This window comes from Alternaria infectoria (assembly GCF_024043175.1).
Source record: "Alternaria infectoria strain BMP 0036 chromosome Unknown scaffold_12, whole genome shotgun sequence".
NCBI classification, from domain to species: domain Eukaryota; kingdom Fungi; phylum Ascomycota; class Dothideomycetes; order Pleosporales; family Pleosporaceae; genus Alternaria; species Alternaria infectoria.
The window spans coordinates 727889-751673 of record NW_026250701.1 but is presented as its reverse complement, the minus strand read 5'-3'; the positions used below and the strand labels follow the sequence as shown (position 1 = coordinate 751673).

General features: G+C 52.9%; 7 protein-coding genes across 7 annotated transcripts; 3 read left to right on the top strand and 4 right to left on the bottom strand.

Moving 5' to 3' along the window:
- Nucleotides 1–748: 748 nt before the first annotated feature.
- On the top strand, nucleotides 749–1756 carry J4E92_007472 (uncharacterized protein; the record flags this gene model as incomplete). The annotated part of the gene is made up of 2 exons (XM_051498835.1): nucleotides 749–1147; nucleotides 1208–1756. 2 exons carry the CDS (start codon nucleotides 749–751, stop codon nucleotides 1754–1756), a joined length of 948 nt encoding a protein of 315 aa, XP_051351109.1.
- An 840-nt stretch (nucleotides 1757–2596) lies between these two features.
- On the bottom strand, nucleotides 2597–3562 carry J4E92_007471 (uncharacterized protein; the record flags this gene model as incomplete). Its single annotated transcript, XM_051498834.1, has 2 exons — nucleotides 2597–3477; nucleotides 3532–3562. The coding sequence occupies 2 exons, from the start codon at nucleotides 3560–3562 to the stop codon at nucleotides 2597–2599; spliced, it is 912 nt and encodes a 303-aa protein (XP_051351108.1).
- A 2541-nt stretch (nucleotides 3563–6103) lies between these two features.
- Nucleotides 6104–6469, top strand: J4E92_007470 (uncharacterized protein; the record flags this gene model as incomplete). The annotated part of the gene is made up of 1 exon (XM_051498833.1): nucleotides 6104–6469. One exon carries the CDS (start codon nucleotides 6104–6106, stop codon nucleotides 6467–6469), a length of 366 nt encoding a protein of 121 aa, XP_051351107.1.
- Nucleotides 6470–10300: 3831 nt separating this feature from the next.
- On the bottom strand, nucleotides 10301–12693 carry J4E92_007469 (uncharacterized protein; the record flags this gene model as incomplete). The annotated part of the gene is made up of 5 exons (XM_051498832.1): nucleotides 10301–11052; nucleotides 11105–11688; nucleotides 11740–12099; nucleotides 12147–12259; nucleotides 12307–12693. 5 exons carry the CDS (start codon nucleotides 12691–12693, stop codon nucleotides 10301–10303), a joined length of 2196 nt encoding a protein of 731 aa, XP_051351106.1.
- Nucleotides 12694–14742: 2049 nt separating this feature from the next.
- On the top strand, nucleotides 14743–16273 carry J4E92_007468 (uncharacterized protein; the record flags this gene model as incomplete). Its single annotated transcript, XM_051498831.1, has 3 exons — nucleotides 14743–14821; nucleotides 14877–15029; nucleotides 15081–16273. The coding sequence occupies 3 exons, from the start codon at nucleotides 14743–14745 to the stop codon at nucleotides 16271–16273; spliced, it is 1425 nt and encodes a 474-aa protein (XP_051351105.1).
- Nucleotides 16274–19650: 3377 nt separating this feature from the next.
- Nucleotides 19651–20718, bottom strand: J4E92_007467 (uncharacterized protein; the record flags this gene model as incomplete). Its single annotated transcript, XM_051498830.1, has 3 exons — nucleotides 19651–19847; nucleotides 19989–20684; nucleotides 20712–20718. 3 exons carry the CDS (start codon nucleotides 20716–20718, stop codon nucleotides 19651–19653), a joined length of 900 nt encoding a protein of 299 aa, XP_051351104.1.
- A 1226-nt stretch (nucleotides 20719–21944) lies between these two features.
- On the bottom strand, nucleotides 21945–23662 carry J4E92_007466 (uncharacterized protein; the record flags this gene model as incomplete). The annotated part of the gene is made up of 2 exons (XM_051498829.1): nucleotides 21945–22046; nucleotides 22316–23662. The coding sequence occupies 2 exons, from the start codon at nucleotides 23660–23662 to the stop codon at nucleotides 21945–21947; spliced, it is 1449 nt and encodes a 482-aa protein (XP_051351103.1).
- Nucleotides 23663–23785: the final 123 nt, after the last annotated feature.

Genomic DNA, 23785 nt, shown 5'->3' with positions numbered 1-23785 from the left:
AAGCGCGATGAAAGAGCAATCAATGAATGATTTGAACCGGAGAACACATTGCGCACGCCAGTCGGAACCCAGCCTAGCAAGCACGTGCGCGCTCGGCCCCGCAAGCATCTCGAAGCCGATGAAACTCCGACCTTGTCTCCTTGACACACGCACTGCACCACCCGCCATTCCAACGGCAACAATACACGCCCTCCCAACGCGCGGGCGCACTCAACCAGCAAGTGCAGTCGGGCCTAAGCATTTCGATGCGCAAGGGCTTACCCTAGCCCATCGGCAGCATGCCTCCACCTGACAGATCAGCGTCTCGGAAACTGTCTCTTCCATGGCACTAGTCACGTTTTGACTCTGGCCTTCGCCTGTTCCAGCAGCCCAAAGCACGTTGCTTTCGCGCAGACACTGTTGCGGTCAGGTACGTACCTGATTCACCCGGCGTCAGTCGTCCCGCTCAGCTGCGGGTATCTGTGTTCCAGTACTCGATACCCTTGCGGCGCCCTTTTAGTGGCGCGGATTCATGCGTTGCCGGTGTGTATAGACTACCTTTATGTAGCTGAAAAAGTCCTTCATTACGCCAAATGGGCTGGCGCCTTTTGCTGTACTACCAACCTTTTCACATGATCAGCTTTTCGACCGTCTAGTGTTTGTCAAGTCGGCCCGGAGGTCAATCTCAGCAACCATGATAAGCACTTGTTTGGACCTTGCGCTTTTGTGCCATCCGGTTCTTGCTTTCCTCTCGATACAACGACCAAAGATGGCGGCTCCGATTTCGAAATGGCAGTACTTTCTTCTCAGCTTTCTTTCGCTGCTTGCTATTCGCTATGCGAGTACTACGAATGCGAGTCCTCAGGTTCCGGTCCTCCATGAAATCCAACAAGCCGTCGAACAGGCTGTCTGCAAGACAGTTGACCAGCCAAATCCCATTGCGTCACAGTACCCAACAAATGCGACGGGAACGTTGAATGGCACAATCTCGGTTTTACCCATTTCCCTGGATCTCGCACGCAGTCTCATCCCTTCGCAATACCGCATCTTGGAGCACGCATACCGCCATCTCCTCCCCGACTTCCCGGAAGGAATGTACCCAGCCCTTCTCCAGGCAGTCCACGACCACGGCGTACAAGCTTTCGGCTTTCAAATACCCGACTTCTCGGTACGATAATGCGCCTAACCTTAGATCGTGATCCGCGGTAGTAGTGCTAACTTTGACTAGCGTGGTGGCATCGAATTCCCATTCCTCGATCTCCTCGGCGATAATACCACGTCCTTCAAGTGGACGCCATCGCTTGTTATGTCGGCTGAAAACGTCATTGCGCTGAAAGGCGCTGCGGATTACGGAATCAAGACGTACCCGTCGTTGTTCGAGCCTGCTTGCGATGCATACAGTGCGGTACCCGACGCTAAGGAACCGCGAACTACGTCTTTCGAAGCGACGAGCGCTGAGGCTGGCGCCGCATCCATTAGCACGCGGCTGTCACTTACGTCGGAAAAGAAGTACCCGCTGGGTTTCTTCATGAACATCACCAACCAAGTCATGTTCGGCGACGGCAAACAATGCGACAACATGATCCGTCTCTTCAACACCAGCTTGACAACAAGCCCCAATAAGATCGAGACCGTTAAGGGCACCGTCAAAGTCAGTGGTTTCCCGCTTGAAAGCGAGCAGGAGTTTGAGTGCGCGTATGGCATCAGATTTAGCTCGGCGTTCATCGAGAACAACTACCTGCCTTGCGAAAACTTCAGGAACTACGGCACTGCTTAGACGTTGATGGGGAAGACGATGTGTGTATTGCGCTTTTCTTTGGCGCGAGTACATGTTCTGAAGAGAGCACAGGATGTTGGGCGATTGCCCGCAAATAACGATACCCATTAAGCCACGGTGGCTAGCGAATACCCCCTTGGACTGTATATAGAATTCTAGAGGAATGCATTGGTGTATATACATATTGTCTGTCTTGTCCAATGGTCTGCTTATTCATCGTGGATAAATCAGATACCTAATCTGAGGTCCTCAGCAATAAGGAGCTGACCGAGCCGTTGGTGTGCAAAGAGGCCGAGCTGGGTAAGGTCATGGCAACGAGCATTCAAAGGTACGTCGAGATTTGCGTACGTCCCATGCTGAAAATCGCGGCTGATAATACAGCTAATGGTCATATCCGATGCTTCTACAACTTACCTCTGAATGGGTACATGTCGCAAAGACAGGCTTGCCGTGTGGATTTTCGGAGTCAATAAGCATTTCATATCAAGTGTGTCATGACCAAAGCCAGAGTTACGAGTCACATTGCAGAAACATACCGCAGAAAAGTGCAACTCACCTAAGACCGTGTATAGTAGGTGGACATGCCCAAATTTCGTCTAACTGGCCCAGCGGTCGCACAAGTTCCTTGACGTTGGTTAGAAGCATGTCAGGTGCATGTTGGAGAAAAGCGTACATGTTCTGATTGGACTGTCTCAAGCTCATACGCCCGAAAGGGCCTCCATAGTCGCCATTTGTTGTACAAGTACCGCCGTGTCGCGGTAGTCTTCGCATCAATACTGCTGTAAGCCGAACCTTTTGGGAATCGCATAGACACACCTTAACGCCAAATTCCGGGGATATTTACCAAGCGCCTCTTCTGCCTCCGCGACGACCTCCTCGTCCACCACGGAAGCCACCGCCACCGTATCCACCACCACCTCCTCCCCAACCTCCACCGCCGCCTCGGTCCATGTCGCCGCCGGAGGGAGCGTAGGAATTGCGGGGTGGCTGGCGGTCCTTGAGCTCCTTGGTCAGAGCTTCGTAGGACTTGCGCATTTGAGCGTAGCCGAGATGCATCTTTCCGTAAAAGTGGTCTGCTAGACGACGATCATTGTCAAGACGGCTGAGATACGCACCACATACGTCGCACACTTGAAGCTTCTGGTGTCCAGACGGACCTCCGGTGTCTGACAGAGCACGCAGCTCCCTCTCGCGCTCCTCCTTCTCGGCTTTCTTGTAACGGACCTTGGTGAACTCTTGGACGGCCATGTTGACCATGCCTTCCTCGCCCATGATTTGGATCTCGAGCATACCGGCATCGATCGATTTGGTCAGTTCGTTGATCGCTTTGAGCTGTCGCGCGTGAGCAGATAGTGCAGGTCCCCTGGCCGGAATACTTACAAGAGCGTTGGTCTGCCTGATCTCTTCAGGCGTCTTCTCCAGGCGGCGCTGGGCAGTGTCTATCTTGCGATTACAGCTGTCAATGTGATGCTGCATGTCGCGCATGTAGTCAAACTCGAATCCCCATTTGCGCTTCTGTTCCGCGTCTGCCTCCTGGTACTCGGTCCGGAGCGCCTCATTGTGCACCTTGGAACAGGGACCCAGTTCGTTCTTGGTGTTGGTGAAGAGGTCGTGGGGGCAGTTGCCTACGAGGTAGGAGCGACAGACCTTGGTGTCGTTGATGTTTAGCTGGGGCGCGCGCTGGTCGGTTCCGCTCATGAGCTGTTCGCCCATAAGCTGTTCTGTGTCGCGTTAGCATACGAATAGTTATAGTGAGAAGTATTGAGAGAACCTACCAAGCAGCCTGCGCGTCTCTGCGGCGGCCATGATGTGTATTTATTAGGGATGCGCGGTTGGGTCGTGATGTGGAGAGCTGCAAGGTGAGTGACAACCAAAAGAAATCGCGACCGCGGCAATGCCAAGTATCCACGCCGGGTGACCAATCACCGGTGGGGCGCCTTCACTCCACATGTCCGCCGCAACCCCAACATCAAGGGCCTGTCGTCAGTCTTCCCGCTCACATTTCGCGTAGAGAGCGCTACGATGCTGCGATGCTCTCGTCTTTTTACTTTGTGTTGCTCAATGCCTTGATCGCTTTCGTCTCTGCGGGCGCCGACTACAGCGAGCGCCTCCTCCTGCGACCCCTTCCCCAGAACACCCTTCTGGCCTCTTTCAACTTCCGGAGCAACGAAAGCGCGACTGCATTCGAACAACAAAACTTCCGATACTTCCCACGATCTTTTGGACAGATTCTGCAACATGCGCATACGAGGGAATTACATTTGAGGTTCAGTGTTGGGAGATGGGATGCTGAGAACTGGGGACAGCGGCCGTGGAACGGTGCAAGAGAAGGAGGTACTGGTGTTGAACTGTGGGCTTGGGTGGAGGCCGATACTGAAGAAGAGTACGACTTCTATGCATTGGGCGAGGAACTCCGACTAATTGGAACAGAGCATTCGCACGATGGCTGAAGCTTACCAACGCCCTGTCAGGCCTCTTTTGTGCCTCGATCAACTTCATCGATGCCACCAAGACCATACGGCCTGTCATGTCGTTCGATCCCGAAGGCCAGCACCGTAACGCGTCCAACCTCCACCTACTTCACGGCACGCTGCCCCACGAGGTCGTCTGCACGGAGAACCTCACGCCCTTCCTCAAGCTACTGCCCTGCAAAGGCAAGGCCGGCGTATCCAGCCTACTGGACGGACACAAGTTGTTCGACGCTTCATTTCAAACCATGGCCATCGATGTACGCCCGACGTGTGAAGAGGGTAGCTCAAGTTGCTCAATAGAGATGGAGCAAAGCGTAGACATGGTCTTGGACATTGCGCGAGCCAAGCGACCCAGAGACAACCCTATCCCGCGACCTCTACCAATCAATCAGATGGAATGCGATACCTCCAAGCCATACAACGGGCACGATACCTGCTATCCCCTGAACAAGGGCACCGAGCCCGCCTGGACACTGGAGGAGGTCTTTGGAAGACCGCTTAGGGGAGCCTGTCCACTCGCAGATCAGGCTGAGGGAGAAGCGAATAACGTTTGCATCAACCTGCCGCCGGAGCGCGAACTCGAGGTTAAGACAACAGGAGAGTTCACAGAGTCAAGACTAGCATCAGACACCCTCCGATGCTACAAGCTCCCCGTCGGCGAAGACCTCGATCTCGTCCTACCCGAGCAGAAAATGAAAACCGGTCTTGTCCGTCCCGATCCTCTAGTCTTCGCGGCAAGATCCATCAACGGTCACGGCCAGGAACGCGGTAGTACACAGTCTGTCATCAAGAACCCGTCTACCACCAACGCAGTCGAGATAGTATACCTAGAGTCTCTGCCCTGGTTCATGAAGCCTTACCTCCACACGCTTCAAGCTCGCGTCGACACCACAGACGAAAGCCCCATAAAAGAGACCTACTACCGACCAGCAGTCGACCGCAAGCGCGGCACCCACCTCGAACTACGCATGGTCATCCCACCAGCCTCCACCCTCACACTCACTTACGACTTCGAGAAAGCGATTCTGCGCTACACGGAATACCCGCCAGATGCGAATCGAGGCTTCGACGTCGCACCTGCTGTGATCCGCGTCCTGTCGCCGCAGTCAGGAGATAACAAGGGTATCTACGTTCGCACTACTTCGCTACTTCTTCCTCTTCCCACGCCGGATTTCAGCATGCCGTATAACGTTATCATTTTGACAAGTACGGTTATGGCGTTGGGCTTTGGCAATATTTTTAACTTGCTTGTGAGGCGCTTTGTGGGCGTGGATGAGGTGCCTACTATGGGTGCTGGGGGATTGAAGGGTATTATTCTGGGGAAGGTAGCTAGACTTAAGGGTCTGTTGGGGATGGGCTAAGAGATCCTAATATACGAAGTTGTTCAATGTTGTAAGCGATGCTGTCGTGGGTGTTTGTGACTTCATTTTGCGATTCAGCAATCGCAAGTCGATTGCGTATGCTGCCCGTTGATGCTGACAACTCACAGGCCTGGGCCGCATTGTCTGCCTATCGACATCTGGAAACGCCCAGACTGACCTCGGGATATGGGGATGGTGTACTGTAGACTCAGCACCACATTCGACGCTAAACAAATACACTGCGCAGTAAGAAACACTTGCGAGATGGTTGAAATGCCATCCACCATGCCGGAATCCTCGAATTTACCAAACCGACACGTAGTTGGGTCAGGCTGAAAGCCCGTAAGGTTGACATCGTCGCAAGGCTGGGCTGATCCCCGCATTGCCGACTCCGATGAGTGGACGCCATCTGCGGCAGGCGCACTGCTGCGCTGCGCCTTCTTATAAAGTCTTATCATCTGCCCACTTTCCAGCCTTTCGCTTCGTCGCTCCTTCCATCTCTGTCTACGCCCGCCATGGCTGAAGTGGCTGGCACCATCGTTGGTGTCATATCGCTTTCCTTGCAGTTGTACGACAAACTCTCCGAATATACGAACGGTGTCAAAGATGCTAGGAAGAAGGCTGAACAGATCACCCGCGAGTTGGACACACTGGTGGATCTCCTCGAGCATCTGGAGACCGCCACTAGCAGGATGGACCCTACGACACCTATCGCATTGGTCAAAGCTATCATCCAGCAATGCGCGCTCTCCATAGAGTCGATCAGGACGAAGGTCGGAGATGACACTCCTTCGACGAGCTCTAGCAGATTCTCGACCCAGTCGCGGAAAGTGATCAAACGGCTAGCATATCCGTTCAAAGAAAGCGATATCAAGTACTAGAGAGACGCTTTAAGCAGTATTCGACAGAACTTGCAGATTGCGTTGCAGGCGTTAGAGATGTAATTGCTGCACGCGTGTGTGAACGACATATCAGCTAACAGCTCTTAGGGATCAGTGGCAACAGAACTTCGCGACTGTACAGGGACAGCTTGGTCAACTGTCGCTGAATACCCAAATGATACTCGATCAGCAGCGACGCACTCAGACTTTGCCTAATGGTTACTTAATCGACAAGAGCTGGAGCACGAGCGCAAATTTAGCCCCCAGTGAACGACGTTCAGGCTTCATACAGCCCTTTGTCGGCCAGCATGATCATATATCTGCCCAGGAACCTCCGATCGGAGTCCACTTCCCGAGTCCACCCGCAACATGGCGACAAAACGATATCAGCGACGCACTATTGCCAATATCTGCAGTTAGTCTGGAACAGGAGACCACTAACATTCAACATCTCGAGCGGAGAACACGAAATGTGCGATCCCAATTGATGAAGAGCTCGTATGCTTCCAGATCTTGCAAATGCCGCGAGTTTCACCACAAGAAACAATTCGTGCGGTCACCGTTCGTCATGTCGCGAATCGAATCGCAATTTCATGATCCAAGCTGCCAATTCTGGGTCTCTGAGAATCACGAAATGACGTTGAGCTTTGGCATGGTACTGTGCTGCTTGATATTTGGCCTCAAGATCCGTCTTTTCATGAAGATATCGATTGGAAGTGGCACATTCTCGATCATGCCAAACCTACTGTGCCATCGGATTGTTACGAAGTCCTCCCCAGCGTTCGCGCTGATTCATTCCATGGTCGATGCCTCCACTTCCACAAGAGAACCTCTGAATTTTGCCAGAAAGTTGACCCAGCTGTTCCAGGGGCGTGAGGCGTCACCGCATGACCGCTTAAAGGATGGGTCCACACTTTTACACGTGAGTTTTCGCTGACACCTTCTTGATGGCCAGAGCTTCGCTTAAAATGGAATCAGGCACTCTGTAAAGTCATCGGTTCAGTTTACGATCCTGTAAACCAAAGCAATGTTGAGACTTTTCGCTCTGCACTGAAGCAGCTTCTTGGCTACATGACTTATGCAAATGCATCAGACACCAACGATTCCGGGAGGTAAACAAAATTGAACTTGTTTAACCAGGTAGTCACTAATTATTGGCACCAGTACATGTATAGACAGTCTTTTGCTGGGCTTGACGTACAGGAGATCAAAGAGTTTCGGACTGGTAGCCATTATAATGGATCTCTTGCGACACGACCTAAAGATGTCTTTAGCAGTTAAGCATACTCATAGCGAAAGCTTTTGGGTTGAACTCTCCTTTACAGAGTTCCCAGATCCCTTTGTCGGTCTTAGCACCACTAGGGTCGCAGCATTATCACGATCCGAAGTGGAGTTCGGCAATGCGATACGGGAAAACCAGGCCTACGACAAGTCGCCAAAGGAAGAAGCGTTTAACTTATACCAGTTGACCACTCGTATGGGATGGGTGCCTGGCTGCCAAATACTCCTCAACGCCAGGCTCAGCTATTTGCCAGATCGGCCTCGCTCGCCGTCGCTTCTCGTCACGGCGATGCACTCATTGAGTGAATCTATGTTAAACTTTTGGCTTGATCTGCGCGAACATGCTGATGCTGAATCTTGCAGAATTATTGGGAGCCTGGAATTCGCTGTTGTATTCGCATTGAAGGCTTCTAAAGTAAACCTAGCAGGAATTATCGCTTCGCGTCTTGTTGAACAAAGGCAGGAACTACGACGTCTGACAGGATCATCGGGCATCTACTGCGAATGCGTCAGGAAATCAGAAGGCTTGCTTGACTTTCACGCCACTTGCGCCTTGCGCGTACTGGACAAACAGGGTTTTAGTGTGCCACCCTCCCTTCGGCCGAGTGAGGAGAGCATATACAATGTCGATCTGATCCACAGTATGAACCTACACGCCTCGTCCAAATTGGAAACGATGACTACGTTAAAGGTCCTGCAGTTTCTGTACGACATCGGTTTCAGGGATATTCCGAAAGTGGACATCGAATGTTGTCAGAATGTGTCTTGCTCGCCGTTGCATCTCGCAGTAGCAAAGCACAAGGAGGTCTTCCCCGATACAATACCTGAAATGTACGAAATCATAGACTGGTTCGTGGGCAAAGGGGCAAGCATTTTCGATTGCTGGCCGGAGTCCAAGACCACCGCGATACATTGCATCAACGCAAAGGCAGCCATGATAGTTTCCGAAACGTGGAACCAGGCCCAGAGTTGGCCAGATGAATCTTGGAACGGAATCGCACCTATATTTCAGTGCAAGCCCACGGATGATTGCGAATGCAAATGTAGTACACAAGGATGTACCGGAATTGCATCATTCTTCAACAATGCCTCATCATCGGAAGGTACGAAAGACATTTTGACCTTGATGGGTCCAGGCTTCGTCTTCAAAAATCAACGTCGACGCAGGCAAGTCCAATGGCTATTTACACGCTTTGTACAACTGGTCGCAACAGCAACCGAGAGTACGGATCATAGATGGGTCATCACCGAGTTTATCAGACTGTGTGTCTTTGCCTGGTTAGGCATTCGACACACTTGTTGCAACCTCTACAGAATCATGCATCCTTTGCACGTTGACGTACACGACTTTTCACGTCCGCCTCCACCGCGATGTCCTCCACATGAACTTGAACGCATACAAGAAGAAGATGCCACTCTCGTCAGTCTTTTGGAAGGCCTGGTACCTCACTTCGATGTACGATACGACACGCATAAAGGCGACCTTCAATCTTTTGTTGACGAGGTCCTAAGACCTGAAATAAAGGTCGTGCTAAACCGACTGGAGCAAGAGGATGAAGCTACGTATGCCGCTGGTAGACGTGATATGGGTATCGTCATGATCCAGGAACTGAAGAGCGACGTGGACGACGGGTGGAAGAGTGGTTTCCATGCGGAGTCCGAGAGCGATTCGACGACGAAAGCGAAAGCGGTTCGCTTGAGGTCTACGGCGCTCACTGGCTTGCAGAGTACGAGAGCGACGAGTATGAAGACGATTGAGTACGAGCAAAACACAACTGTGAGAGATTTTGGCGGCGGCGTTTGAACACTGAATATCGAAGTTCAAGTCTCACTTCCATTTCCACGTTGTCTCCTAGGATCGTAAGGCCTATACTACAAGGAAGCTTGTGGCTTGACGGCTCGTATTTCGTCTTCAAAGCCTACCCCAGAGATATACACTACCGCCAGAGGCGGCAAAAGTTCGCGTCGCATTTCTGAGATTTGCTGCATGTATCCTGTTATATCTTAGCAACTATATTGTCTCTAAGATATGTATACTTGTAGCTAGGTTATACCTCTAATGCTTTTTTGGAATGCGGCACTCATTGTTGCCGCCTTTAGTGCTGCTAGCGTTCAACACTGCGCAGAATTTCCTGGTCTGATATCGCCGCGTTAGAACCTCATGGAATGCTTGGATGTCAAAGAGACCAAGTACATGATTGAAGAATTTGAGAGCAACTTGATCCGTCGAAAAGCGATGCTGTGGACGAGTGCGGACACTGTGGGCTTATACTCGCCTTTCAAACTCACAGTATGCACCATGCCACTCTGCAGTTTGTCATTGTAAACCGATGCGCAAATGTTCTGGCAAATGGCGCAGCTGAGGGCACAACATCTCACCCTTCCTGGGTTCAACAGAGCAAGTAGACAAACGAATCTCATTACAAAATGATACAAGCCTACAATTCAGACCATCATACCAGCTCACCGCTAAAAGGGGGTATATCCACTACAAAAGAGAAGACAAGCATCGCTCATGCACAATCACAACCATAACCACGCTCACCACATCTAATGAAACAGATCCTGAGCCGCAACAGCAGTCGCCTGCGCCTTAGCAGCCTCATTCGCCGCCGCCATAGCAGCCGAAAGATCATTATCAACCTTCTGCTGCGAAGAGCTTCCAGGCCGGTTATTCTCACCCGTTCCTTCCCGTTCTCCCACTGCAGCTGCGGCGAGATGTTGCAGGCCGGCCATGTTGGGTTCGAGCGCGGGGCTGGCTTGCTCGGGACCCGTGTAAGGGGGAGTGGAAGACTTCTTCTTGTGGAGTAGGTCGCCGATTGCGGTTTCCCAGCCTAGACCGTCGGAGCTGCGGTGGATGATTTGGCCGTTTGATAGGGCGTCGCTCATTTCTTTGATGGTTGCGCTTGCTTCTGGTTTCATTTCGCCTCGGTCGTTTAGTTCAGTGAGGGATGTGGCGACTAGGGCGGCGAAGATGTGGTGCAAGGGAGTGATCGCGCCGCTCATTAGGTTGCTGAGTAGGTCTTTGGTGACTTCGAGGACCTCAGCTGATGGCAAATTCTGGCCTGAAAGTCGCGCGATGAATACTCTGAGATACTGGTGCGCCAGATGAGGGGGCGAGTTACTTGTCAAGGTAGTCAGATCGATGGACTGCTTGATTTCATCTAATGCTCCGTTGAGGTACTCGGACTCTGTGGTTCCGGGTTTGAGCGCGGAAAAGGCGAAGGGTGCTGCTGGATCAACATTTGGGATGCTTCCCGCGCGATTGACATAGGCTATGCGGCCAACGAGTAGGGCAACACCTGATGAAGATTAGTCTTTGATGGTTATCAATTGTAATGAACCTGCACTTACGGGCAAGATAATAAGCAACTTCGCCCAGAGCCGAATAGTCATCTCGAGAAAGTGTTCCAGAGTATCGTCGAATCATCATGTCCGTGGATTGACTAGACGCGTGGAAACGGTCTATGATCAACGCAGTCCAATATACGCGGCGTGCTGTTTGATACACTTCGAGATCTTGTTCTTTCAGTCCAGCCAATGTTCTGGCATCATTTATTCCGACATCTGCAATGCACGCTGAGACACGGGCGAGCAGTCCAGTAGTACTGCCTATGATGCTTGGGCCAGGCCTGTCAGATGCTGCAGCAAGCAAGATCAGTGACTGGCAGTACACCAAGTGGTTGTAGAACCGTCGTGAGCTGTCCGTGTCATGAAGACAATAGTTCGCCGCGTCGACTGAAGTGAAGCACTGTTGTAACAGCTGATTAAGACTGATATCGATAGGTGGCAGAGCCTTCGAGGCGATGGACCGGATACAGCCTTCTAGCACGAGGAAAAACGTCTCTCGCAGCTTCGACGGACAGTTTGTAAGGCGGTTCAGTTGTGACTCGTGATGTGGCAGGACAGGCAACGTGGGATGAATGATGTTGTAATACCTGAGATATGGTTTAGTGTCTGGCAAAATTCACATGTGCGGGTATACGTACGCTTTAAGAATCTCTTCGTGAGAGCCTGTGATAAGACTGCCGCCCAAACTCATTTCTCCGAAAGAGGTACGACGGTTGCCATTGAGCGACGAGTCTTGATCACCTAGCACAGGCAGACCGTGTGCGTCTACAGATCCACCGTTGCCGCGATCCTGTGCGGACCAGTTGGGCCGGCTGAATGCCTCGTGGAACCCGTCTGTCATGGAATGAGTGCGCTGGCGCTTGAATTGTGGTGGGCTCTGGGTATCAGGAAACGGCTGATCACCCAATGTTCCGAAATCGAAGTTATGCGACTGGGCCGGAGGATGGTGAATCTGGCTTTCGAGCGAATTAAGCCGGTCCGCAAGCTCTTTGATGTATCTGAAACGTATTAGCAGGCACTCCAGATTGAGACATCCGCAACATACCCTTTGCTCGGGCCGCGCTTCATAGGCTGACGGCTGAACTGACAGCGGGCGCCAGTCCGTTTGCAACTAGAGCAGGCTTCTGGGCCGTTCTCACTGGTCGCATCGCATCGAATCTACCCAGCGTAAGCGCATGTTGTGCAGGATTGGACGCATCGCATACCTTCTTCCTTCGGCATTCGTCGCAGGCGCGTGAGACTTTGGAGCGTTTGCGATTCGGGTCGTTGGGATCGTACGGGTCGTGGTGTCCGTCCATATTCATGACATGTTGCGCCATTTGCTGTGGAGAATGCGTCGGGCGCGTTGGACCTGCAAAATGCGGATGCGCGCCCATGGCAGGTCCCATATGAGCCATCTGCTGGTACTGAGGCTGCTGGGGACCGACTGGGTGCATCATGTCTCCACCGTCGCGCAGCTGCTGTAGGTTCTCCTGTAGGCGCAATTCGGGATCAGTCAACTGGTGTTGCTGCGCCGGTGGTGTGCCATTCTGGTTCGCGTATTGGCCTGGCCCTCCTCCCATTTGCGTATCCGAGTCCCCGTAGCCAGCCATTTTTCAGCGCGTCGTATTCGAAATTGCGAGTAGAAATGTCGTTTGTATTTATCCAGAGCACCGGTCCGGTATTGTTGCGCGATCGCGCGCGAGGTTCTGGCGTTGGGAAGCGAGAGGAGCGTGTTGTGTAAGAGGCCGCCGAGGAGAGTTGTGCGAGCTTTGCGATTTTTGCGCTAGCGTGAACCATGGCAAGAGGGAGCAGGTCCTCATGGCCTTGGATGAATGGGAAAGTGACAACAACATTATGGTGGTTGTCGTTTTCCTAAGACATGGGAGATGTTATCTGCTTGCAGCGTGGATCGGAAGCTACTAACTGGTCGGTGACGACGTCGCTGTTGGATTATCTTTTCACCGTACGCGCTCCGGGCGGCCAGTGGGAGCACCATGCACAGCCATCATCAGAAATGCCCGCACACTGCAACCGATGATGAATAGCATTATGGACGTCAAGAGACTGCTGAATTAGCCATATTTTTCTGCTGCCACTGTACTGCTGCTGCGCGATATTGACCTCGTCCTGTCTATCATGCGCTGATCCATAGGTGTTCAGATGATGGTTTTAGTGCCGACTTACTTGGGTCACCACACACTACAATGAGCTCGCCATAAAAAGTCTCCGGTGCACTTGGACACGTTGAGCAAGACGTTCAACAATTTCGAGCCATTGGTGGGTACGCAGTCTGGAGAATCACCGTATCATATGATATACGTACACCTGTTCACGGGTCACGACTATGTACAAGGCCAGTGCATACCGAATCCGAAGTCGTTCAATGTCAGATGCTGTAATTACTCCGGCTCTCGTAGATTAGCGCTACCAGAGTTCCACGAGACGATCAACGACTTGACGGCTGGCTGCAGCGTCAAGCGTAAGATCACCAGGATCTCCCGTATAAGAGCGGTGCAATACACCGACAGAGCATACCCCACGGAGAAGCCATGGGGTCCCGTTTCAAAAACATTATGCCAACGCTGTGCCCAGTGGTCCCAAGGGCTAGACGCTCTGTTCGATCTAAATCCCATTTGTCCCACAAAAGGTCAAATTCGTGTCGTCGGGCTAGCGCTCCCTGGGCCGGAGGATTCATGTGAGATATACAAGCGGGCACTGTACCTGAGAGTAATGGATAGGCTTGCTTCCGGTTCTATATGTGCTGGACGCTATCGACGCAGACAATAGTGATGATCTCCACTTGGCAACGGGCGACGGATGCTTCGAGTTACGGCCGTCGCGGTAAGGGAAACATGCTGACTCGACAAGCGAATCGCGTCCGCAATGAAACATGCCGTGCGTGGAGTCCCGCATGATTAGAGGCGGGCTGGCGAGGCCAGCGCAGCACAGGAGCAGGCTCCGTCGCAGGCGTCGTAGGCGTCCGGTGTGGATCGCGACGGCGGCGGGGTGGCGGATGGCAGGATTCATGCGGTGAGAAGGTGCTGCTGGCTCGCACCTGCACCTGCGCTTGCACTTGCATGCAAGTGTGGGATTCCCGCGCTAGCCCAAAGGAGCCGCCGTCATGATGGCTGATCGCGCTTGCTTCGAGCGTCGAGGTCTGAGCGCACTTGCCGATGACGCTAAGCCCCACAGCCAATTACACGCCGCGCAGGGCCGTGTGCGTTCCTCTTAACCTGTTCCTCCCGCTCGCTCTCTTCCCTCTCATCACTACCTCACCCGCACAACACCACATAGTATACTGGTCTGGTCGTTCCCAAGGAGCTCCGTCTAACGCTTTCGGCCAGCGCCTCTTGCGCTCGGTTCCCCTTGATCTCCCACTCCACTCTCCACTCCATCCTGTCGTCCTCGGTCTCATTCCCCGGCGTTCACGGTTACAAGTCAGCATACCATACCATTGCCCAAGATACCCTCTGGCGTTTGAACTAGCTTCTCTTGAATCCTACTATTCTTCCCTGTATCTTTACCCAGACGCTCACACCGCGCGTGTGGCTTTGTTTCGTCATTTTTCGCCGCTTCTAGCCAGTTGGCTCCCTGGACCGCTCCTACCCAGCTGCTCGTAGCCAGCTGCGACGACCGCACTCGGCCGTTATCGCCCCGGTATGCCTGTTATCGATGGCGAGAAATGGGCTTGCTCGTCCTGCATCAAGGGCCACCGTGTGAGCGGTTGCAACCACACTGGTATGTCGCTCAGTGCGACGCTTCACAACCTTACAGTGCTAATTATGTCTTGAAGATCGCGATCTCCACCACATCAACCCCAAGGGTCGTCCTGTCAAGCAGTGCGAGCACTGTCGCGGTGCGCGCAAGTCCAAGTCTCATCACGCCAAGTGTGATTGTGGCGACAAGAAGGACAAGGACTTGCACAAAGACAAAGGCGACGCGAAGAGTGAGCTCACATCTGGCTTGGCCGTCCCCGACATCTCTGACGTTACTCTAGCTCACGACAACCGCTGCCAGTGCCATTCCGGCGGCAAGTGCTTGTGTGGCACCAAGAAGGAAGAGATCGATCTCAAGATCGACACTACCCGGCAGACGCTCCACGATGCTCGCGCGAAACCCAAGTTGACTGCGACGCACTCGGAGAGCCACTTGACCGTCTTCGCAAACGGCCACCACAAGCCTTGCCATCGCAACAACAACTCGGCCCACGTCTCTGGCCTTCCGTACAAGATTCCTCGTCCGCATACGCTACACGGCCATGCCGCCTTCTCCGCTCTCTCGCAAGAGAAGAGTACTCGCAGCAAGCCTGAACCGCCCGCTACCCGCTCCATGGACACGCTCTCGTTATCGAACAACGACTTCCACACCATGTTCGGTTCTACACAGCGCTGTGCGGACAAGTCGCCGACTCCCAACGTCGGCGGTAGCCTCGACACATTCGGTTTCAATGAGATGTTCAGCAGTCAGCCCGGCGTCTTTCAACAAGACGGCGAGTCTCCCAACAGCAACGTCAGCGACACGTTTTCGAATCAGTGGCCATGGATAGCCAACAGTGTAACACCCGTGAACAGTACGTTCGGTCTGGGCAGCCTGTCCACTTCGCCATCGCAAGATTGCCTCCCCAACATGGATAGCGACTGGTTGACAGCATCCGCTGGTTTTGACCACGTCTGGTCTGCTACTGATCTCCCGCTGGACCCTAGCAAGTTCAACGACGACTTGGCGCAGCCGATCTCACACAGCGGAGAGTCCAAACTCAGCGGTCCCGGCCTTACTGTAGCGTCGTCTGCGCACTCAGAAATTGGAGAGCCAGCCCTCTTCGGTGACTTGGACTTCAAAGCCCCTCAGTCGGCTGCCAGCGAGTCGCTCTTCTGGGAAGATACCCCTGCGTATCGCTTTAGCACTGCCGTACCGAGTGAATCCGTCAACGCGCCCATGCCAATGGCCACTACGGCACCCATGCCGAACATGCTTGGCTTCGATCCTATCTACGCCAAGAGCATGACTGCTGCGCCAGCAACTATGACGAGTACCGCCTCGCCTGACTTTGCCGACACAGCCGCCCTCTCGATGCCTAGCAATTTCGAAGATGTTGTTCCCATGGACCCATGGCCTATAGATCAGACCAACGGTGCTTTCAACGCGATGAACAACTTTGATCTATCTTATACCAACAGTGGTTGGTTTTAGACGCCTGCGAAGGGACAGTCAGCTCTCGCAGCTACTGTCGCTTTTGATGACGCCATGATTGATGACGCTGCTGGTGCGCGATGATACCAACGCCTAGGCGATCTCTATTCATATCTTCTTTTAGTCTTCATGACTACCCTTTTGACTATCGGTCGCCTGTGTATATTTTATGACCTGGCCCGAACCATTCGCTTGATGTGCGTTTGAGGCCGTTCTACATAGATCGCCGCCATCACTGTTTGTTGCATTTGAGTGTTGAACAAGCAAGCATACGTATATACAATGGGATGGATTTGGGTGGTGATTTCAATGCTTGGGCGGTTTGCCCGTGGGGGTTTCGCAAAAGTATAGACGGAGCCTTTGGCGTTCTGACGTCTGGCCCACAATGAAATAAGAAAGTAAAATGATTCTGCGTCTCCATGTGCTTCTCATCGTGAACTCGCATTGTCAATTGAGGCATCCCGACGGACCCCTCAAGCATCGCAGAGTGACGTCCTTGAGTCGCAGCCTGCAGGGCGTGCCGCACGGCCGCAAGGTTCGCTTTCATCCTCCTCCACCAATTAGCGACTCTGCCAATCCAATTTTTCCAGGGTTCCCGCCTCGCCCACACGACGTATTCCTCAAGCGGCCAGATGAGACGCCCTGCATGCGAAGCGTGGAGCGCCTGCAAGCAGAGATTTTCGCTGACCATGATCGGTCGACAGGGATAGGTTATCTCCCAGCAAGACCGTGATTAACCTTTTGGACGCGCATGCTCTGTCAAGATCCCACGTTGGGGTCGTCTTGCACCAAAGGACGATGAGGTGCGTGGATGATCGGCGACAGATGTAACACCACTACGTCGTCTCACGGGGTGCGCGACGAGAGCGCTACGCCAGCGCTCGCGGCGGCTGCGATTGAATCGACGTGATCACTCGCAATGCGACGCACTGCACAAGAGCATGTGCCGGGACGGCCTCGGTGGCATCTAAGGCTATCAAGGCTAAACACTGAACAGTCGCAACACACCTTGTCGTAGCTCCAGAGACGGCTCAGCAAAGCGCGGCAAAGTCAGTCAATTAGCTAGGCGCACCGCACTGCACCGTCAGGAAAGCTAAATCAGCTGCATGACCACGAGCATGTCATCCTACTTACGAGCTGCTGCTTGCGGATGCGTTCACAATCCGGCGCCCGCTGCACAGCACAAACAAAGGACTGCTGCTTGTGTGTGTTGTGCATGCCAATGCCCAGTGCACAGCCTCCCTTTTACGCTTTTTACGAACCGCCAGTGTGGGAGGTGTGCAGTGGGCGTTCTGGCGAACCAGATGCGGGCAAGCTGGGTGTGCTCACTCGTTCTCGTAATGGGGGCGGGTGCATACTTCCTCACGATAGTGCTAGTCAGCCGTTTCCATCACCATCCCAACAAATAGTACCAAGAATGAAGAAGTGTTGTAGCAATTGTCCATGAGGATGGAGAGGTAGCTCAGCTTATTAACAATGTTTGTTCGAACCGAGCTTTCGTGATAATCACTCATCGCGAACTTGCAGCCGCAACAGCAGTATCCTCTCTTCCGCCTTCGTAACGAAGCGTTCCAATAGCGAAAATCACGCACGCATGCAATGCATCTATAGACTTTCGCATATGTAGCCGCGGACAATCCCGCCTAGCGAACTGAACTTCCTTCTCGAGAGTCGCGGCATAGCGATATGTGAAGGTTGTATGGCACGTCTAGACGCCATGCGTCGCATCGCTTGCATCATGATACTGATTTCCCGCGGGTTTTCGGGCGTTCGCAGACTGCGTGGACTTTGCGGGGTCTGGTGGAAGAACAGCAGCTCATTGGCGCTAAGCAACCCCGTCCAGAATGTCAGAAGACGAGCGCGCTCTGTTGGAACACCATCTTGAAGGTTCTGGTGGTTCGCACATCAATGAAGACGTACGTCAGTCGACCTCAGGGACCCTTCCTTCAGACAAGGCAAGATCGTCGATCCCTGAATCCCCTACCTTCGGCATCGGGTCGGTACTGCTGTCTGTCTGCTGTCGCACCTGTCGCACACGCTTCTCTATCGGACCTTTCGGCAGGACCCTGAAAACTTGCCCTTGTCCTTGACCCTGTGGCCTCTCTGACACCCGTTCAAAATGATGTCAACGTCTCGTGTTTGTCCTTCGCGTTCTTTGAACCGAGGCAGAGGCAAGCGAAGAGACAACGAGGTTCCACCGTTCCACCGACTTTTTCCCCTTTGGGTTATACAGCCAGTTGGATATCGCGATCGCCAACGCCGACAATGATTCAGTTTTTTTTTTGCGAGTTGGAGTTCGCGCGTGGCTGTATTGTGGGGGTTGTGGGGGTGCGGAATCATCTGCTTTTACAGTATCTATTGCGCTGCGGATCGAGTGCATTTTACTGGTGAGAAGAAGAATGAGGCGGAACATGCCCGGGCAGCTGCCATTGCTGCGTTTCGCGTACAGTACCCAGGTAAGGGTAGTTCGCGATTGTGATTGCAAGTAACACGAGGCACGACGTCATCACGTCCACGAGGTCGGTTGCTAATAACCGTCTCATTTCCGAGCGTAGACATGGGGATCAGCTGTCGGTAAGCAAGTCCCCGGATATGCTGTGAACACTAGTTCAACGTTATGCTCCGGTGCTGAGGTGTTCCGATGCTTAGGTGCAAGGTTCGGATGTAAGTCATCAATCACATGCACGGCGGAGAATTTCCGCTTCACCCTGCATGCAGCTGGCAAGTCGATCGTTGGAATGTGACGGTCAAGCTTCTTCTTGGTTGCACGTTGCACGTTGCACGTTGCACGTTGCACGGCGGGATTGGTGGCGCGTTTACCGCGTGTAGGTGTCGCATGGATGGGAATGGCGGTGTCGATGCTGGAAAAGTAAGCTGCATGGCGCAAAGAGAGGAGGTGTATGCTTGGTCGTGGTCGAGTATCGATGCGTTGAAAGCAGTTTTACTGGCGGCGTGATGTACTGTGTGTAGAAAAGGGAAAGGATAATGATTTAGATGATGAGTGTCGTGAAGATGATCGATCAGAAGAAGTGAAGATGCGCCTCTGAGGAAAGCGATACGTATTTTCCGTTAGGTAACGGCGAACATCGAATGAAGGTTGTGAAAACAATTGATGATAAACAGTGTTTCCACACGACCAATTCGCGAAGTCGACTGTCAAGTATCAAAACTACATTAGGGTGAAAAAGCTCATCAACAATATACACAACATACACTGAACCACTTCATTCCTCCTCACACCTCATATATGGAAGACACTGAACAGGCTTGCATCCAACACTAGAACAGCAAACAAGCAAAGAAGAAGACGTAGCGTTATGTATGGTAGACTCATCGGTGTTCAGTTTTCTCATTGCTCGGCTCGCCTTCTCTTCACCCTAACCATCCCCCTCCACCTCCACTTCTTCATACCCACTCCCCCAATCAATCGGCTGATACCCACTGAATAAGCTATCTCCCAACTGGTACCCCGGTTTACTAAAGTACGTCGACATGCGCCCCATGAAAACGGGTGGTGTATCGTAGTCTTCGTCCGTGTAGTAGGAAGGCTCTTGAGGTATGGCAGTGTAGTTCGCTTGCGATGGCCAATAGGATGAAGATGAGTTTTCTCTGGGAATGGGAGTAGAGAGAGGTGATGTCTGGGTTGCGGTGGTCGTGTAGGTGGGTTTTTGCGGGGGTAGTGAGGGGTTCGGTGTAGCGTGGCAGTTGCATGTACATGGTGGAGTTTCTGAAGTGGGTCTTCGTTGAGGCTGAGGACTCTGTTGTAGTGTCGTGGGTTCGGGGGTCAGGGCGGGCTGTGATGATGGTGGCGATGGTGTGCTCTCGACTGGTGCTGGAGATATCGTCTTCGTCGACACCGGCTCGCGGTCTGGCTCTATCACTGGCTCGGTGTCTGTCCTCTGATCTGACTTTTGCGGCGACTCCATCTTCTCCGAATCGCCTACACCCGAGCCAAGAGCTGTCCACTGCGATATGTACGAAGGTCGTCCCGGTTGTCTCATTTGACCCTCAACAATCGTCTCCCCCAACAGCGAGATATCCGAGTTCGTCCTCGAATTCGTGTAACTTAGACTCGGTGGCCGACTCGCTCGTTGCGAACTGATTGAACTCGACCGCTTGCTTCTATTCGTATCGCTCACTCCGCCATCCGATCGCATGCTCGTTTCCGATAATGGTCGCAAGAACGAGACCGTTCGCGATCTCCTTAGTGCTTGCCTATCAAGCTTCTCGTCATCTTCAATGGGTGCCGGCTTCTTCAACTCCGGCTCTTTGTACTCCAGCTTGCCATTCTTGTCGGATGCGAAGTATTCTTCACCTCGTCCGAAGACGACTTGAAGGGATGCGAAATCTCGTGTGGTGCCGTCAGTGGGGTAGAGCCAATCTTTGAGTGCGAGAGGGAGGTCGTAGCCATCTCTTGAGTGTCAGCGTGGAACCTCACCATCCATTGGATAACGTATGCGCACCTTGTCTAAATTCTCCTCCTTTTGTCTTCCAGCAAACATAGTATCGCTCAAAGGCGCCGAATGCGCATACTATCAGATCGTCCAGACTTTCGGGGTCGTTTGGGTCTTCTGGTATCTCGCCCAGACGTTTGTATAGCCGTGTGGATGCATCCATGGTGGGTACTCAGTAAAGTAATAAGAAGCCGTGTAGGAGTTGCGGACCAGTCCCGTACGGAAACGGCCGCGGAGTGCGTTAGTCGACAAGATTAAGAAAATGGACTATATGCCACAGAAAAGCAAAAGATACCATGAAATGTAGGGCTCAGTCAAGTTCCAGTCGTTAGCAGTCAGTACCAGGCACGCTTGGGTAGTTACCCCGGCTTTCAACGAGCAATCACTTTACCGCGCCACCTAGCATTACCATATTCTCCATCAAACAGTTCTCGCTACATGACGCCTTGTTATCGCGTGATCAATACGGCATGTGACATTTCGCCAAAACGTGTCGGAAACCTGAAGCAGTTGCGATGAGTGAGTCGGTCGATGGTGGGTCGAGTTTCACATTTGCCGGTCCGCAACGCCATGCAACGGGAGGGTTAGCCGGCAGATCCGTCGTACGCGATAAAGTGTAACATCTCGATTGACTGTCGCTCGAGTTCTGGATGTTGGTAATTGCGAGAAGTGAGGTGGTAGAAGAGATGAGGAAAGATGGTGGCACTGAGCGAATTATGGAAGGTGGCATTGACGCCTAATCGATTTCGGGCATCAACACAGAACGTGATTACTCAACCAAGCACTACCTACCATTGAAATAGATATTGATGTTTGATGGGACATTTGTATTGTTTCTTATCTTTTGTCTTCGTGATAGTGTTCCAACAGTATATCACTTCGTCTTCCCACTCTCGTCCTCCAAGCCAACCAAGTCATCAATTTCCCTAAATAACGCCGACGTAGTCTTTCTTCCACCCGTTGTCGCCGCTCTTTCCCTACCACCGGTGGCATCCGCAGCTCCCCTACCCTTCCCAACCGCAGGACTACTACCAGCTTGTCTACCAACCCCACTCGTACTACCTCTCCCTTGACTCCCTCCAATCCTATTACTCATCCCCTGGTTCCCTTTCCCACTGGTCATAGTCCTCGCAAGAGACTGGCGACCCGATGCCGTAGTGGATGATCTAGGTGACGAACGAGAGGTAGCGGCTCTAGAAGAGGATGGCGATGAGAGTTCAGATATGGAACGATCTCTTTGCCGGCGATCGGGAGTGGGCCTTTGCGTTGACTGCTGTGAAGTGGATCGTCGTGATGAGGGACTCGGGCTTGGGCGGGGACTAGATCTATCTGGATTCGGTCGACGGGGTAGAGATATCACCGGTCTGGTGTTCGATGTAGATTGAGCTGCGGATATGGCTGGGTCTTCTCGGATGGAGGGTGCGCGTTGTCGGGGCGGTGTTATCGGTCGTTGGATGGACGGATCAGACGTAAGCTTCGATGTCGTCGATGGTTGCGATCGTGTCGCTAGTGCTTTTGCTTGCTTCGCTTTGGAGACGGCGAGAGCTAGAGGGGCTGGTGTTGGGGAGGCTTGGGGCTGTGTACTGACTCCCGGCACGCTCAGTGATGCATCTTCGTTGGAGTATACAGAAGAGGTGTTGCTATTAGCACGAGATCCGCGTTCACTCGATCGTCGGCGAGACTCAGGACTAGGCTTCTGCGCTGCTGCCATGGCTTCAAACTTCTGAGCTTGGGCTAGAGCTCGAGAGCCGCTGCTTCTATTTAGCTTGGGTGTAGTCCGCTTCTCTCCGGGAGATGTAGATTGCTCTTCAGGTGATGATGTGGAGTCTGGTATCTCTGGGGTGCTTCCGAGCTCATCGATAAGTGTGGGCGGTGGTTGAATCTGTGGGACGTTCGCCTCACGCGAAGGGCTTTCAGTCCCTTCAACGAGTATTGACTGGGCTCCGGCTGGCACCGAATCCATTACGGTAGGAGGCAGGGAAGTCCCCATGACTGGTGGGCTGTCATTCTGACCCTCACCAGCTATCTCAAAAGATGCTTCATCTTGTCCTCTCGTCGGAGCCAAGGTTTCTTCATCAACCCCTCCGGCGGGCGAATACGCCGGCGGCGGTGTCCTCGACCTAAAAACCAAACTCTCCACCACGGGCGGCGGATCCTCAAAAATAGACTTCGGTATCTTCATCGGCCTCCAACCCTCTTCCTTTCCCTCTCCCACTGCAGGACCGACCCCCGGTCTGGCCTCCACCTTCTCCCCACCCAACGGCTTCTCAACCGGCGCATCCTCCTCCCTCTCAACAGCCCTCTTAGTAGTCTGATCCGCCATCCTCTCGTCCGCCTCTTTCCTCCACCTCTTTTCCTTACGGCTGAGTTCGATCTCCAGTACCCTCGTGCCAGGTGCAACTCTAGATTTGAGGCCGTCGTCATCGAGATCAAAATACAAGCCCCATAGCCCGGGTGCTTGTTCAACCGCACACCACCCCTCCCAGCCATCGAATGTGAGCCGTCGATCCTGACGCGTGCAATCGAATGGGCCTGTGAGATGCGGTTGTGCATCAGCTCGCACTCCGTATTTTGCTTCTCCCGTCTCTTTATCAACATAGACCCAGTTCATAATCGGCGCCACATCCGTAATCGTCGTCACAAGCCCTTCGTAACTCGTATCCGGATACGGTAAATAATACCCTGCATAAGGATGACCCAGTGGACTTCCATCTTCCGTCCCGGTATCGATCCAGAGCTTCCCGTTTCTTAGTACGACTTGTCGGCCGTCGATTTCGCGGCTGCGATGTGAAGACTTGACGCACGTGGCGATGAGGTTGCAGCGGCGGGCACGGTGTTCTTCGCGCTTCTCTTTGGATTGCGATTGCCGGATCGCTTCTTGGGAGCCGAGGAGACCGGGGGCTACGATTGTGGCGATGAGGATTGAGAGGACCATTTTGCGTGTGCTGCATCATGGGGATGCGTTTGGGGGTGGAGGTTAGCATGGACATGCACCATGTTCGCTATCGCTTGCAGATGGGATTCGATGTGGTCTATGCGCATTACCGTGGTTCCATAG